This window comes from Chlamydomonas reinhardtii, chromosome 6, assembly GCF_000002595.2.
Source record: "Chlamydomonas reinhardtii strain CC-503 cw92 mt+ chromosome 6, whole genome shotgun sequence".
NCBI lineage: Eukaryota > Viridiplantae > Chlorophyta > Chlorophyceae > Chlamydomonadales > Chlamydomonadaceae > Chlamydomonas > Chlamydomonas reinhardtii.
In genome coordinates, this window is record NC_057009.1 from 3,370,883 (window position 1) to 3,387,278 (window position 16,396).

At 65.2% G+C, this 16,396-nt stretch overlaps 2 protein-coding genes across 2 annotated transcripts in view; one reads left to right on the forward strand and one right to left on the reverse strand.

Moving 5' to 3' along the window:
• Positions 1-9,228, forward strand: part of CHLRE_06g277801v5 (uncharacterized protein) — a 15,477-nt gene extending 6,249 nt beyond the window's left edge. Inside the window, exons 14-21 of the mRNA XM_043063043.1 lie at positions 1-103; positions 483-1,005; positions 1,171-1,525; positions 1,707-2,005; positions 2,587-2,724; positions 2,960-3,085; positions 3,197-5,391; positions 5,574-9,228. The exon at positions 1-103 is cut by the window's left edge and continues 52 nt beyond it. Coding sequence (XP_042923749.1) covers positions 1-103; positions 483-1,005; positions 1,171-1,525; positions 1,707-2,005; positions 2,587-2,724; positions 2,960-3,085; positions 3,197-5,391; positions 5,574-8,475 — 6,641 coding nt within the window. The 3' untranslated portion in view covers positions 8,476-9,228. The remainder of the gene's footprint in view (positions 104-482; positions 1,006-1,170; positions 1,526-1,706; positions 2,006-2,586; positions 2,725-2,959; positions 3,086-3,196; positions 5,392-5,573) is intronic.
• Positions 9,229-14,455: 5,227 nt separating this feature from the next.
• CHLRE_06g277850v5 (uncharacterized protein) lies at positions 14,456-16,261 on the reverse strand. The gene has a single exon (XM_001690694.2). The coding sequence runs from the start codon at positions 15,761-15,763 to the stop codon at positions 14,855-14,857; it is 909 nt and encodes a 302-aa protein (XP_001690746.2). The 5' UTR covers positions 15,764-16,261; the 3' UTR covers positions 14,456-14,854.
• Between the last annotated feature and the right edge of the window lie 135 nt (positions 16,262-16,396).

The following is a 16,396-nucleotide window of genomic DNA, read 5'->3' on the forward strand; positions in this document are numbered from 1 at the left end:
CGCGCTCCGAGTCCTGGGTCAAGCTCAAGCCCGACTACCTCACACTGGGCGAGTTCGACTGCGTGGTGCTGGGCTGGAGGGCGGGCACGGCGGGAGGAGACAGGTGAGCAGGTGTTTTTTTTGTAAATCTAAGCCTAAACTAAACCAAACCAAGCTTAAACGAGGGGGGAGGGCTCGGGGGGGCGGAGGGCCGCGAGGGCAAAGCAGGCTGTGCGGGGCGGCTGTCGTTGTGGATGGGGGCGTGGGGCTGTGTGCTGTGAGGCTGCGGTGCCGACAAGTGGGGACTCGCGATCCAGAAAGGTAGGGATGGAGGACATGCACGGTTCGCATTGTCGTGTCGCATGTGGCGCAGAAATGGACAACGCGCTCGCGCTCGCCCTGACCTGGCCATGTTCACAGTAATACGCACACACACACACACACACACACACACACACACACACACACACACACACACACACACACACACACACACCTCTCAGGACCTCCTTTGGCTCCTGGCTGCTCGGTCTGCCAGACCCACAGCCCCAGCCCCAGCCCCAGCCCGTTGACACCACCACCACCACCACCCCAACCACCCCAACCACTTCAACCGCCGCCGCGGCCGCCAGTAGCCCGCCGCCGCCCCTCCAGTTCGTCACATTCGCGGTGGTGTCGGCGCTTGTGCGTGAGGAGCGGCGCGAGGTGCTGGAGGCGCGGCTGCTCAGCAGCGGCCTCATGGCGCCGCCGGCGGAGGTGGCGGCGGCGGTGGGCCGCAGCAACAGTGGCAACAGCAGTGGTGGTGGTGGTAGTGGTGGTGGAGGGGGTGGCAGTGGCGGTGGCGGTGGTGGCAAGAGTGGTAATGGCGGCGGTGGTGCTGGCAGTGGCGGTGGTGGAAGTGGCCGGCTGAGTAGCCGGGCGGAGCGGCTGGCGCGCGGCTGCCCCGCCTGGTTGCGGGCCACGGGCGACCCGGAGGAGTGGCCGGACCTGATGGTCACAGACCCGCACAAGAGCATCGTGGTGCAGGTGGGCGTGTATGTGTGTGTGGGTGTGTGGGTGTGTGTGCGTGTGTGTGTATGTGTATGTGGATGTGGGTGTGGGTGTGTGGGTGGGTGTTGGAGCGATATCAAGGGAGGGTCTTACGCCCCAGCCACGCACCCCACGCCCACACACACGCCCCCGCCGACGCAGGTGAACGCGGACGTGAGGCTGCATGCGAGCCACGTGTTCGCGGCGGGCTGCACGCTCCGCTTCCCGCGCATCACCCGCCTGCGTGAAGACCGCAGCCCCGCATCGGCCACCAGCCTGGCAGAGCTGAGGAACAGGCTGGCGGCGGCGGCGGCGGCGGGGGCGGCGGCGGCGGCGGCGGCAGGGGTTGCCGGGAGTGCGGGCGGCGACTCGGAGGGCCTGGGGGATGGGGATGGTGAAGATGGGGACACGGCGGATGAGAAGGAGGGAGAGCGGCGGCGGGCGGCGGATGCGGCGGGGGCGGCGGCGGCGGCGGCGGCGCAGACGGGGCGCAAGCGGCGGCGGCTGACGGTGCCAGGTGCGTGTGCGCTGCCTGGCGGCCGTGCAAGGAACCTTGATCGCGTCATGTATTCCTTTCCTTGATCGTGTCGCATTCTTATGGTTTGATTTTCCATCGCTGTGTCCATGTGTCTCCCGTGATTCAAGCCTGTCTCCCGGCCTTGTCGCCCCGCTCCACCTGGCTCCACCCTCCCCTAAAGACGCGGTTGTGGATGAGGAGGAGGCGGAGGCAGCGGGTCGCCACCGCCCGCACCAGCCCGGCGGTATGGTGGTGGACGGGCCCCCGCCCCCCGCGGCGTGGACGCCACCGGCGACGGCGCCGCCACCGCGGCCCGCAGCAGGCGGGCGGGGCCGGCGGCGGCGGGCGCAGCAGCAGCAGCAGCAGCAGCAGCAGCAGCAGCAGCAGGGGTCGCTGCCGGGAGGGGGCCGCAGCAGGTGCGGTGGGGCGCCGGCAGCTGTGCCATTGGCACTGAGGCCGCCAGCTGGTCAGGGCGAGCAGGTGCGTACCGCATGCGACGCGTGATGTGCGACCAACATAAATGGTGCATTCATGTTGACTTCTCCGGAGCGAAGTATGAGCGTCGGAGAAGGCAGTAGGTTCTCACGACGATTAAGTGGTATGCACGGAGTGCCGTACGAGGCGCTATTGCGCCTCTAAGTAGCGCAGCTGCTGCTGGTAGCAGCATCTGCCGTTTGTCTCTTTCTATCTTACAGTACTGTTCTGCCGTGTTTTTGCTTTTATTTACTTCCCACCCACCCTTGGTCTGCCGGTGGGAGGCAACTGAGAGACGCCTAACGGCCACTAGGTTGCCGGTGGGAGGCAACTGAGAGACGCCTAACGGCCACTAGGTCAAAGTGAACTCGGGGGTTTCGGGTTTTCAGCACCGACTTGCTGTTTGCTTTGTTGCTTGTAACGTTGAGGAGTGAGAAACATTTTGCGGCTTGCATTTTCAGCATGGGTCGAACAGTCATTAAATTTTTGGCACCCTAAGTTTACGCTGGCACGCTCGCTCGCTCCTTCATAATCCACCCCCCGTTTTCCGCCCTCTTGCCCGCCCACCCGACGGCCACTGCCGCCAGCCCACACACTTCGACCTGCTCCACGGCGCCTGGGTGTGTGTGGAGGGCGTGTACGGCACCGCGGCGGCGGTGCGGCGGCGGCGGGCGGAGCTGGGGGCGCTGGTGGGGCTGCTGGGGGGCAGACTGCTGGCCACGTATGTGAGTGTGGGGTGTGTGGGGAAGGGGTACTGTGTATGGCTGTATGTGTATGGCTTTTATATATGTGTTAAAAAAATATATATGTGTGTGTGTGGCTGTGCGACAAGGCATACGTTCGTTCCCCTTGTGCTTCTCATCCACACACTGCTGACATTCTTCTGTCTGTTTTCTTTCCTTGTGCTCTCACGCCTGTTTCTCTGACACTCACACACACACACACCTGCTGCGTGCACAGACCGGCCGCGGCTCCTGCGCCGCCTCCTATGTGGTGCTGGACGGCTGGGACCCGCAGAGGGCCGCCGCCGACACACGCCGCCGCCTGCTGCTGCGGCCGGCCTGGCTGGAGGACTGCTACAACGAGGTGGGCGGAGCTGGCGGCGGTTGTGTGTATTTGTATTTGTGTATGTGGTCTTGCTGTTTGTGTTATACATTGTACACTTACCCGTCCACCCCACCCCACCTCGCCCCACAGCGCCGTCTCATCCTGCCGCCACGGCCCGCACACGCATGGCGCCTAGACCTCACGCCCACCACCACCTCCGCCACCGCCGCCTCCGCCACCACCGCCGCCGCCTCCGCCTCCGCCTCCGCTGTAGACATGTACGGCGTGCCGCTGTACGAGCGGTTGGATGACGAGGACGTACGAATGCTGCTGGAGCGACACGTGCTAGCCACTCCGGCGCCATTGCTGCTGCAAGCCCCGCCACCGGCACCGCCGCCGCCGCTGCATCACCACCACCAGCAGCGCCGGCAGCACCAGCACCAGCATCCATCAGAGAAGCCTAGGCTGCCGTACCGACGGGCGACAGTCGCGCCGCCGGCGGCGGTAGCGGCGGCGGGCAACGGCGGCGGCGGCGGCCGCGTGGAGAGCTATGCGGGTCTCAAGCAGCGGCTGGCGGTGGCGGCGGCGCTGGGGCCGCGGCAGCTGTTCACACTGCGGCAGCAGCAGCAGCAGCAGCTGCGTCGTTGTCCTGACGGCATCGGTGACGGCATCGGTGCTGTTACTGGCGGTGGCAGCGGTCTGCGCGACTGCGTCACCATGCGCGACGTGGTGGTGTGGGTGCAGCGGCAGCTGGAGGCAGGGGGCGCGCCGGTGGGGGCGCCGCCGCCGCCGCCGCCGGTGGAAGTGGAGGAGGAGGAGGAGGCGGCCGAGGAGGCGGGCGGTGACGGCGGCGGACGTAAGTGTGGCGGCGGCGGCGGCGGCGGCGGCGAGTGGTGGTACGGCAGCGGGCTGGGTCGGGTGTTTGCGGGGGCGCACGTGCTGTTGCTGGACGTGTCGCAGCAACAGCTGGCGGCGGCGGAGGCGGAAGCAAAGGCGGACTTGAATGTGGAGGTTGAGGCGGCGGCTGGCGAGGGGCAGCAACCGGCACCAGCACCAGTAACATCGGCGGCAGCAGCCCCCCAGCTGAATCCGCCTCTTGAGTTGATGGCGGGGGTGGGTGCGGTGATGGGGCTGGTGGGCAAGTGGTGCACCCCTGCTGGGCCGGGTGAGGCGGCTGCTACTGCTTCTGCTGCTGCTGCTGGGGCTGCTACTGCTGGGGCTGCTACTGCTGCTGCTGCTGCTGCTGGGGCTCCTGGGGCTGCCGATGCCGCGTCAGCAGCCGCCCCGTCCTGGTGCTGCTGGAGGCCTGAAGCGGCGGCGGCGGCGGCGGCGGCTGCCGCCGCCATGCCCGCCGGCGCTGCCGCCGCTGACGCCGCGCTGCAGCGGTTGCGGCTGGAGGTGGTGCGCGGCGGCGGCAGGCTGGCGGGCGGGTGGAGTGAGGGCGTGAGTCATGTGGTGCTGTTCGATGGCCGCGAGCACCCTCCCGCCGTGAGCGGCGGCAGCGGCGGCGGCGGCAGCGGCGGCGGCGGGAGCGGCGGCGGCAACAGCGGTGGCGGTAGCCGTGAAGCCAGCGACAGACTTGGACTTGTACCGGGAAGGGTAGTGAGAGGAGCGCCGCCGCTGGTTGCTGCGGAGGCGGTGGTGGCAGCGCTGCGGAGCATGTGCAGCGGCCAGCAGTGGGAGCGGGCGGCGGCGGCGGCGGCGCAGATGTACAGGGAGGCAGCGGCGGCGGCGGCGGCGGCGGCGGCGGCCGGTGTTGCACCAGCCGCCGCCAGTGCTATTACTACCACCGCTGCCGCTGCTTTGACCGCGGCCAATGCGGGTGCTGGTGCGGGTGCTGGTGCTGGTGCTGCAGCGACAGTTGCAGCCGGGCACCAGCACCAGCTCCAGCATTTGGAGGACCACTCGCCAAGACCGCAGCCGCAGTGCCGCCAGCGCTGCCGGGAAGTGCGCCGTGGTGGTGCTCCCGGCGCCGCGCCGGTGTCCCCACCACCACCACCACCACCACCACCATCACCACCACAACCACAATCACCACCACCACCACCACCAGCAGCAGTAGCATCATCATTATCTGTGATCAGGCGACAGGCGGCGGGGCCCAGCAGCAGGGCCGGCCCCGAGCCGAGTGAACTGGCGCGGCTGCTTGCCTGGCTGGGTGTCGGCATGGGCGGCGGCGGCGGCGGCGCCGGCAAGCGCATGCGCACGGACGCAGATGCAGACGTGGACACGAGGAATGCCGGCCGCGTCGGCGGCGGCGGCGGCGGCGGCGGCGGTGGCCACTGCTGCGTAGGCACGGCGCGGCTGCCGCTACCGGCGGGCGGCGTGCGGGTTGTGGACTGGAGGTGAGGGGCCTGAGGCGGTGACGGGAATCATGAGGTGAATAGTAATGAGGCTTGATGGGGGGAATGATGAGGCGAGTACAGAGGTTATCAGTAATGAGGGGCCCAATAATGCGCCTGCAAACCCTCCCGCCGGCTCGCGCAGTGCGCCTCACCATGTGTGCATTTGCATACTGTATGCGCAGGTGGGTACCGGATTCGGTGCAGCGCTGCGAGCAGCTGCAGCTGCAGTGGCACCGGCATGCAGTGGCGGCGCCAGCGGCAGTGCCGCACCGCCGCACCCCGGCGGCGGCTGCAGCGCCCGCGGCGGGCGGCGGCACCAGTGGCCTGCTGCTGCGCACTTGCCTGCGCGGCGGCGGCGAGGGCGGCAGCAGTGGCACCCCGTCAGCGGCGGCAGGAGGGGCGTCGGGGCCGGCGGCGCCGGCACCGGCTGCGGTGGGCAGGGACGGCGGCAGTGGCAGCGGCGGGTGGGAGTCGGAGTGTGACTGGGGCTCCTCTGCTGGGTCAGAGGCACCGGCTGGCTCAGAGGCGCCGGTCGGCGGCTGCAACACAACAGAGGAGCAGGCGGATGAGGAGGAGGAGGAGGAGGAGGAGGAGGAGGGGGAGGAGAGGGAGGAAGGCGAGGAGAGGGAGGGCACGGCTCAAGGCGGGACACTGGAGGCGCGGCGGCAGCGGCGGCGCCGGCGCCGGCGGCTGCATGTGGTGGCCGCAAGGCCGCACGCGCTCAGCGGCTTCAGCGGTGCTCGCCTGGAGCTGTCGCCCTTGCCTGAGGACTGGTACCCGCCCCGGATAGCGCCGCCGAAGCAGCCACCACCGCCGCCGCCGCAACTGCCCTCAGCATCAGCCAGCCACCCGCCGCCGCCGCCGCAGTCGCCGCCGGCAGCAGGAGGAGCGGGGACAGCAGAAGCAGCGCGCCTCCCTGCTTCTCATCCGGCGGCGGCGGCGGCGGCGGCAACGGCAGCTACACCGGTGGACGTTTCGGTGGTGATGGCGTCTGCTGCAGCGGCTGCAGGCAAAGCTGACCCGTGGCTACTGCTGGCGGAGCGGCTGCGGGAGGCGCCACCACCACCACGTGGCAGCGGCGCCGCCGCGGCCGCCGCGGCTGGGAACCAGGCCCGGGCCCGGGACCGGGACCGGGGCCGCGGCCGTGCCGGAGAGTGCGCGGCAGCAGTGCCCACTGACACTGCTGCTGCTAGGGCTGCTGCTGCTAGGGCTGCGGTTGGTGATACTGCGGTTGGGGCTGCTGCTGGTGCCGATGGCGATGGCGGCGACGTCGTGTGTGCGCTGTGGCGGCGACTGCTGCACGGCTCCTCCGCCTCCGGTGCTGACGAGGAGGAGGAGGAAAAGGAGGAGGAGGGTGCGGGCGTCACACAGCAGCCGGCAAAGGCGGGCGCGGATGTCGACCAGCCGGGTGATGCCTGCGATGCCTGCGGTGCCTGCGGTGCCTCCACCGGTGGCGTTGACACCGTGGAGGGCAGCACCAGCAGGCGGCTGCAGCCACTGCAGCCACTACCTCTGCTGCCGTCAGAGGGCAGCGACAGGGATCGGCCGCCTTCGCAGCTGCTGCTCACGCCGCCGCAGCGGCCGCGGTCCGACCATCAGCTACAGCACCACAATGACCCACAGCCAGAGCAGCTAAAGCCAGTCGAACATGAGCAACAGCCGCAGCCGCAACAGCAGCCGCCACAGCAGCAGCCACAGCAGCCGCAACCGCAGCCGCAGGGCCGGCGGCTGGTTGAGGGCCTCCCGACTCCCGCGTGCGACCACCCCGCCGCCACCACCGCCCAGGCCAGCAGCGATGCCTCGCCCAAGCCCGCCGGCTGCAGCAAGGGAGGAGCATCAACCGCAACCGCAACTGCTACTGCTGCTGGGATGGATGCAGCGGGCCTGGGCATGCCGCCGGCGCCGGCGCCGCCGACAGCTGCGACTGACGGCGGCCCAAGCACGCCGGCACCTCGGTCCACGACGGTGCTGCGCGGCGCCAGCAGTAGCCAGTCGTCATCGGCCCTCGACCACCTGGACCGCCTGCCGCCACCACCCGCACTGCCACTGCCGCTGACGGCGGCCGCTCTACCGCTGCCGCTGTCGTTGGCCCCTCTACCGCTGCCGCGGCTGCCGGCGTTGGCGCTGCTTGACGGGCAGGTGGATGGGGCGGCGGCGGTAGCGGTGGGGACGATGCCGGCCACGGAGCCAGCAGCAGTAGCAGCAACGTTGGAGAGCGGAGCAGCATCAGCAGCGGCAGGTGTGAAGAGCGGGACAGCGGCCGCAGATGGCGAGGTTGCCGCCGCCGCTGCAGCGTTGCCAATGGCCGCCGCTAGCAGTCGCGGCTGCTGTGTGGAGGCGGGCGGAGCGCCAGCTGGGCGGCCCAGCGACCGCCGCCACCACCACCAGCAGCGGCGGCGGCGGCGGCCGGCGACACCTCCACTCCGACTCATGCTGCAGCTGCTGATGTCGGAGCCACAGCTGGCGGACGACTCGCCGCCGCCACTTGCAGTGCCGGCACTGCCCGAGACACGGGCGCAGACGCGGCAGCCTGACGCAGACGGGGACGGGAACGGGGCGGCGGGCACAGCGACCGCATCTCGTGCCGCTGCCGTGGCGCCGCTAGCCGCAGGGAGTGACGCCGCTGATGTTGTTGCTGGCACTGATGCTGGTGCCGGTGCTGGTGCTGCTGAAGTGTGCGTTGGTGGGGCAAGTGGTGCTGACAAGGAAGAGGAGCGGGCCGGCGGCTGCCGCCCGGATGATGAATGTGCAAGTAGCGCCGATCGCGAGCGCGAGCGCTGTTCCGCCTCGGCTGCTAATGTGCAACAGAATACGGCGTCTGAGGACCCGGCGGGTCCGAAACAAGCCGTACAAGACCTTGAGAGCCGTGAGCACAGTGCGGAGGCTGCAAGGGAAGCGGGACGGAAGAGGAGCCGCAGCCGAGGTGGGGATAGCGAGGAGCGGCGGGATGCGGCGCGGAGGCGCAAGGCGGCGCGGAGGCGCGACAGCAGGGGGCGGCTGCTGCTGACGCGGCTGGCGATGGTGGGGCTTGATGGCGGGAGCGATGATGGTGGTGATGGCGGGTTGGATGGTGTCAAAGATTAACATTTGCAATTTTGGCACGCACATTCGCACTTCGTGTGGACTGACACTTCTTTGCATTCGCATGTTGTTTGTTTATTTATGACCTGGTGGGCAGGAGATGGAGTGAGCAAGTGTGGCGCCGTAGCGTGTGCACGTGCATGTGCGAGCACTCTTGAGGAGTATGGTATTCGTGACGTTGTCCCATTATCCGTTTCTATTTGCAGTTGACAGTTTGCAGTTGACCGCAGGGCGCCAGAGCGCAGGATGTGTGGCAAGCCGGGGTTGAATGCGTAAAGATGTCGTTTCAATTGTCAGTTGACCGCAGGATGGCTCGATTGACTGCTGCTCACACCGTATCCTGGGATGCTACATGTGTTACGAATACTCTGTGCATCAACCGGCTCTAGGGTGGGTTGCAGACTGCGCCGGATAGCGTTAGGCAGCTGGGTGAGGGCAGGTAGGGTCATGGTTTGCAAACGCAAATGCAGTCATGCAGGCCTGGGGCACCGAGCCACACGCTGTAAGCTAGCAAATGCTAGGAGCCCAGGAGATACTAGAATGCATGCGTCTTACTTGGGAAGTCTTGAGAGTCACCGGAGTCTTGAGGAGGCTACACACTATACGATACAGGAGTGTGGCACTAAAAAGTACCGGGGAATAGAGAGAGCGGCCCTTAAGAGCGCGCACCGTTCTGTACGGTGCCCATGCGGAGCCGCGTGTCCGCCTCGACACGGCTCGGGAGAGAGAGACTTGCTCGTGTAACGGAATCCTCCTTACACACGCTGACTGTCCTGGAGGCGGGTGGGGATGGACACGCAGCACTTGTGAGGCAGGCTCAAGGAGAGCTGCAAATCACGCTGGTTTTTATCATCCACGATTACATGAGCACCCTAGTTCCATCATGTGTGGTCAGAGCTCCCAAGCGTCTTCCCCCTCAGCCCCGCAGGCATGCTCGCACCACAACCCGCGCTCACATGCGTCACACATGCATTCAAACCCTTCCCGCCCCCAGCCTGAACGGCGTGTTGTCTGTGTGACAGGCTTATTACGGTCTTTGATACGGACTAATGGCACTTACACTGCAGAACGGCTCACACCCGCGCAAGCGAGCGAGGGGGCACGCCCGAGCGGCCCCCTCAAAAGGCGACACAACGCCACGCCACCGCGACACAACCACAAAACAGACGAGCGAGACCGGCGCGCGCGAGCGCAGCGCGGCCACCAGCACGACAGCGGCAGCAAACAGCAACCCACGAGGCCACCAAGGCGCGGAACAACGGCGCCGAAAGCAGAACCACGCGCAACCGAAGCGCGACCAGCCAACACACCAACAGCTAACACCCGTGGCCTCGGCCAGGGTCCCGGCAACAACGCGCGCTCCAGGCTGACGCCCCGGTAAAAAAGCCGGAACCCTGGCGAAGCCCTAAAAAACCCGGGGCAGCCTGGAGCGCGAATCAAAAAAAACCCTGAAAACCCTCTAACGGCGTGGCAGCGGGCGCCTAGGGCCCTCGCGGGCCCGCCCAGCCACCCTCAACGCCGGCCTCACGACAACGCCTACGACCACAACACCACCGACAAAACGCCGGCTCCACCGCCGAGCTCCAGCAGAGCGACCAGGCGAGGGCGGCGCCAGGCGACGGCGCCGCCACAACCAGACGGCCAGGACGCGCCGCGGCTCCACTCGGGACACCTGGGGCGGGGGCGAGCCGAAAGGGCTAGCTCGCGGGCGGGCAGTAGGAAATACTCTCAAAGGCTTGGACAAAAGAAAAACCGCAGCGACCGCAGCGAGCGGTGTGAGCTGCTCTACTAGAGAGGCAGGAGAGCGGCAAGCGCTAACACAACATCCCAACTCGCCGTTTCCACCCCCACCTGTCAGGCCTCCACGTCAGGCTGCCGCAGCACCCACAGGTCCTGGTGTCTATCGCCCGCGCCGTAGTCCTGGTGAGCCCACCGGCCGGACCGACCCAGTGCCGTCAGCGGACCCTGCAGTGGTGGATCAGCAAATCACCAATGACATCATTCAGCGTGTCGGCAAGTACCCAGTGCCTTTGCGCATGGCCGTGGAGTGCGACCCTACTGTACAGATCTACGCCAAGGTGGGCAGCCAACTACTGCAGACCGCGAGGCGCAAGCAGTCGGCCAACCCTACAGCAACCCCGGTGCTCCCCACAACCGCCGGAGGTCCCGCACTGCGCAACCCATTTGGCCCGCAGCCACCCCTCAACCCCTTTCGCTCACCCGCTACCGGAGCTCCGCTACGCGATGGCCCTACGCCTATGGAAACTAATGCTGCCATCCACAACGCCACGCCCTCGCCACACACCTGGGTACCGTCGCAGTGCTGGCAGGTGTGTAAGGCGGACGTCTTCTTGGCCAATGCACATGGAAACTGGACTCCAATCACTGCCATCGTCGACTCCGGTGCCAGTCACAGCGTCATCATTCGCAACACGCTAGTTGCGTCAGTTAGACCTACTGGAGGCACTTCAGGAGTCCGGCGCGACCTTCCTGAACGCCTGCGGACGACGGGATAAAGTGGCGGGCAAAGTTCAGGGCTTGCAAGTGTCCACTACTGGTGACATGAGCATGTGCCTCAACCCCTTCGTTTCTCAAGCCCTCAACTACGAGATCCTGCTGGGTACCGACTTCCTTTATACGGCACGCGCCAACATTTCGTATGACGCTAAGCGTCTCGAGTACACCAACGATCAAGACGCCCGTGCCAGCATTCCTATCCAGTTTATGAGGATGGCGCAGCCCGCTGCTATGGAGATGGAGCTGGAGGCAGCCCTAGACCACTCTATGTACCTGGCGGATGCAGCCTCGTCCCCACCTATCGCGCCACGGCCACCAGAGTCTGCAGCACTGGTTGATGAAGGTTTACTGGCGCCCACCTACTCCTCCTGCATGGATTTCGAAGACGTGGGGTGGTCGGCCCAGTCACAAGCCAGTCAGTCAACCAATGAAGATGAAGACGCGCTCGGAGGAGACGACACACTACCACCCCTCACCGATGGGAGTGAGGATGGGGATGGGCCAATCGACTCTCCTTCTTCCGCAAGTGCCAAGGAGCACGACATGCCTGGCCTCGCACGCCCCACCGCTTCTCAGCCACCCACTGCTACACCTTTCGCCGTGTCGGAACCCATGATCTTACACAACCCTCACCTTGTGCAGGAACAGCTCGGTTCGCCACCACCTCCCTCAGGCGCTGATCACGATGGGCACCTGGAGGCGGCAGCACGAGTGTACGGCACCCGCGCTCGCGCCCTGTTGGAAGGAACGGAGCCAAGGCCTGAGTTACGGGATGCAATCCTGGACACCATCGACCCCGACCTATCTCCGGTTCAGTTCAACCAGCTAGCAACGGGTTTGCTGCGCAACTACGATGTGTTCGCGTTAACAACACGAGAACTAGGCTGCACCTCCTGGGTGGAGTTCAAGATCGACACCGGCGACCATCCACCTCTCGCCCAGCAACCTTACCGCATGTCACGAGTGGAGAAGGAGGCGGTAGACAAAGCTATCTCCGATCGAGATGAAGGCCGACGGCGTCGTGGAAGACTCCACCAGCCCCTGGGTTTTGCCCATCGTCGTGGTAGCCAAGAAGAACGGTCAGCTACGGCCTTGTGTGGACCTGCGCAAAGTGAATGCAGTGACACGGGATGTACGCTACCCGTTGGGTCACATTCAGGATATCCTGGACAGCGTCGCCCCGCCCTCTGGTGAGCAACGATGGCACGCTTCCATTGACATGCTCAGTGGCTATTGGCAAGTGCCTATCACCGAGCAAGCATCCAAGCTCCGCACGGGCTTCGCATCACCCTCTGGCCAGTACCAGTATCGCTGTATGCCCATGGGCGCCAAAGGTGCCGCAGCCGTGTTCAGCCACCTCGCACACAAGATGCTTGGTCCGCTTCTACAAGCCCCGCAGCTGGGTGCCTCTGACAATCCAGTACCCGCCGTTTCCCCAACGAGCGCTGGCGCACCTGATCAAGCATACCCACGTGAACGGTGTGTCGCCATGTATCTTGATGATGCATGTTCTCCTCTCCAGCCAGTCCTTCATCGCTCACCTGTGGCACATTTGCATGGTGTTGGACCTCATACGGTACGCATCACTCAAGGCATCCGTGTCCAAGTGCGAGTTTGGCAAACGCAAGGTGGTGTTCCTAGGTCACCTGCTGGACGGCATTCGTGGGGTTATCGCACCAAGCCCCCGGAACGTCGCCAACATCGCCGCCCTACGCCCCCCACGTAGCGTCCGGGAGCTACGCGCCTTCCTGGGAACCGTCGGCTATTATCGCAACATGATTGCGGCGTTCGCTCACATCGCTCAACCCCTACACGCCCTGCTAACCAAGGACACGCCTTGGTTATGGACTGAAGCCGAACACCGTGCCTTTGAAGTCCTCAAGCACGCCCTCACCTCAGAGCCGGTGCTGCGCGCGCCGGACTTCTCGCGGCCCTTCATGATCCAGGTGGACTGGTGCCGTACCGCCGTCGCCGCCTGTTTGGCGCAGAAGGACCACACAGGACAAGAATACGCCGTTCAGTTCGCAAGCAAGGCCATGACTGGCTCTCAATTCAACTACAGCAGTGCCGATGGTGATGCCTTCGCTGCTGTGTGGGCGGTTAAGAAGTTCCACCCTTACATATACGGCACACGTACCGTTCTCATCACCGACTCCATGGCAGTGCGCTATCTGCAGTCCGCCAGTGCGAGCGACCTGCATGGCAAACTGGGGCGTTATGCGCTCATCCTGCAGGCCTATGACCTGGACATTCAGCACAAGTAAGGCCGGCAAGAAGAACGGCAACGTCGATGGTCTAAGCCGTCTGGGCCACTTACTAGAACAAGACGAGACCTTGTCCAGTCCAGACACAGAAGACTACGAGGCCGAGACCTACGTGCGAGGCAACAGCGCTCAGCTGCTTCTCTCGGACGGCATGCGCGATGCGGTGGAACCCACGTACTTCCCGTCTTTGTTTCCGCCAGCCACTACACACGATCCCAGCACGACACGCACCGAGCCGCCGCCCCGGCCGTGTGATGAACAGCGGACCGCGTCCCAGTCAAACCCACCTCGCAATCCGCAGAGCGAAGAAGGACGATCACCAGCCAGGCGGTCCTCTCATGCGCCGCAAACCGGGTGCCCACGCCCACCGTTGTGGCCACCGTTGTGGCCACTCCTACCGCTGCAGTCATCGCACCACCCAGGTCGGGTCCTGTGGTGGGAAACGAAGGACTAGATCCACAAGAACGTTCGCCGAAACGCAGGCGTCTACCCCCATCTTCGCTTCGACCCACGGTACCGGTCCCGACCCTGAACCTGCCTCACCGTCCCCGTACGCTGACAGCAGCCGGTGTTGCCAGTGCCGCCGGGGCCGCAGGAGCTGCCTGTACCGGACAACAAGCAGAAGATCGGCACACGCAACCGTCAGAACCGGCGTGTGTGGTGTGTCAGTCGACGGCACCATTCCGCAACCTCATTTTCTGTGATGCCCCTGGCTGTGGACTACCCTGGCACTTCCACTGCTTGGATCCACCGCTGCCCGGTATCCCTAAGCGCTGGTACTGTCCCCTTCACCTAAGCCAGCCTTACGATGATGACTGGCGCCCACCCGCCCCACCCGACTCCTCTTCTTGAGGCCGACGAGAGGGGCGGCCTTGCTCAGGCTGCACAGGGGGGCGTACAAGTCGGCATCCATCTGAAAGGTGGGTAGCTCAGCCGATGGTAGGCGTGACGGGGGGTCCTCGCAGAAGGCGGAGGAAATGCGCTGGGCCGGTGAGGGGCTGGTCAGCGATTGATGGTCTGGATGACACCGCTGTCGCTGACCAGCCCCTGGGCCGTTGTGACTTGGCTGGGTTGCCGGGAGTCAGAGTCGGATAGCGTTCAACTCCAGTTTAGGCGGGTAGCCTTCGACAGAATTCTTACGTAAGCCAGCAACTCTAGCCTTAACGGGCAGCCCTCGGCAGGGCTCCCCGGGCAACCGAGGGCGACCGAGGGGTCTCCCGGCACAATCGCCTACCAAAACACTCATGCATGACGTCTGCCGTCTGGTCGTTGCGTCTGTTCAAGTCGCATGCGTTTATGCACTTCACATTATCACAGACCGTAATAAGCCTGTCACAGCTGTGACACTCCCATCGAAACGAGACCGTGTCCTCGCGGTCTAAGATATGCGTTCCCGCTGTCAAAGTGCTTGTAACCTATCTCAAATACTGTCTTGGATTACCCCATACCGGTTCTGGATATCCTCAGGAGGGCGCGCACGTCGGCGTGCCGAGTACCGTGCCAGCCGCAGTCGCGAACTCAGCCGCGGCGGACTCCTGCACATCGGCGTGCAGCAGCAGGGTTTCCAACATGTTGCTCCACACGGTAATGCTGTGCCTCCGTTAGTTAGATGACACGGCGTGTCCGAGTCGGGACACACCCTGCAGTAGCTGTTCCCCTTCCCAGGCGTTTAGAGCGAAGCACTGGTCCATGACGCGGGCAGTCGTCTCGTATCCTAGCGCGGGGTACAGGATCGCGGACACCACGCGACCCAGCTGACTCATTGTGAAGCGGGCCAGGGACTCCCAGCCCAGGATGGCGCGGAACAGCCGGTACTGCTCACCAGTGGTGTACTCGTACAGTGCGGCGGTGGCGGCGTGGTGTGCGGCGGCGGTCACCTTCGCCATCAGCTCCTCCATCTCCTCAGGCGTCAGGGTGGCGGAGGCGGTGGCCGTCTTGGTCTTAGTGGGAGGCGACTCGTCGTTGCTGCCGTTGGCCGTAGTCTTGGGGCTGGCGGCGCCGGTGGTCAGCACCTCCTTGTCGGCGGTGGCCTTGGCCTCGTGGTTGATGGCGGCGGTGGTGGTTTTGGCGTTGCCGTAGCCGGTGGGCTTGGTCTTGCCGACGCTGGTGGAGGCGATCTTGTCCTCAATGCTGGCGGACTTGGCGGAGCTGCTGGCGGGGCCGACCTTGGTCGTGGCGATGGTGGCGTTGGCGCGCAGCGCGGCGTTAACGTTCTCCTCCATCTGCTCGTCCGACAGGTGAAAGCCCGCGAATGGGGAGGGCTTGACGCTCTTGGGGCCCAACAACTCCCAATAGGGGTTGGACTCGTTGAAGAGGGTGTTGAGACTGGGTAGCGCCTCCACCGGCACGTTGCCGAAGGGGCTGGCGGTTGCGGCGGTCTTGGACTCGTTCAGCAGGTCCGGCATGACCTCGTCACCGCTGGCGGAGGTGGTGCTCAGCTTCTTCTTGAGGCCGACGAGAGGGGCGGCCTTGCTCAGGCTGCACAGGGGGGCGTACAAGTCGGCATCCATCTGAAAGGTGGGTAGCTCAGCCGATGGTAGGCGTGACGGGGGGTCCTCGCAGAAGGCGGAGGAAATGCGCTGGGCCGGTGAGGGGCTGGTCAGCGATTGATGGTCTGGATGACACCGCTGTCGCTGACCAGCCCCTGGGCCGTTGTGACTTGGCTGGGTTGCCGGGAGTCAGAGTCGGATAGCGTTCAACTCCAGTTTAGGCGGGTAGCCTTCGACAGAATTCTTACGTAAGCCAGCAACTCTAGCCTTAACGGGCAGCCCTCGGCAGGGCTCCCCGGGCAACCGAGGGCGACCGAGGGGTCTCCCGGCACAATCGCCTACCAAAACACTCATGCATGACGTCTGCCGTCTGGTCGTTGCGTCTGTTCAAGTCGCATGCGTTTATGCACTTCACATTATCACAGACCGTAATAAGCCTGTCACAGCTGTGACACTCCCATCGAAACGAGACCGTGTCCTCGCGGTCTAAGATATGCGTTCCCGCTGTCAAAGTGCTTGTAACCTATCTCAAATACTGTCTTGGATTACCCCATACCGGTTCTGGATATCCTCAGGAGGGCGCGCACGTCGGCGTGCCGAGTACCGTGCCAGCCGCAGTCGCGAACTCAGCCGCGGCGGACTCCTGCACATCGG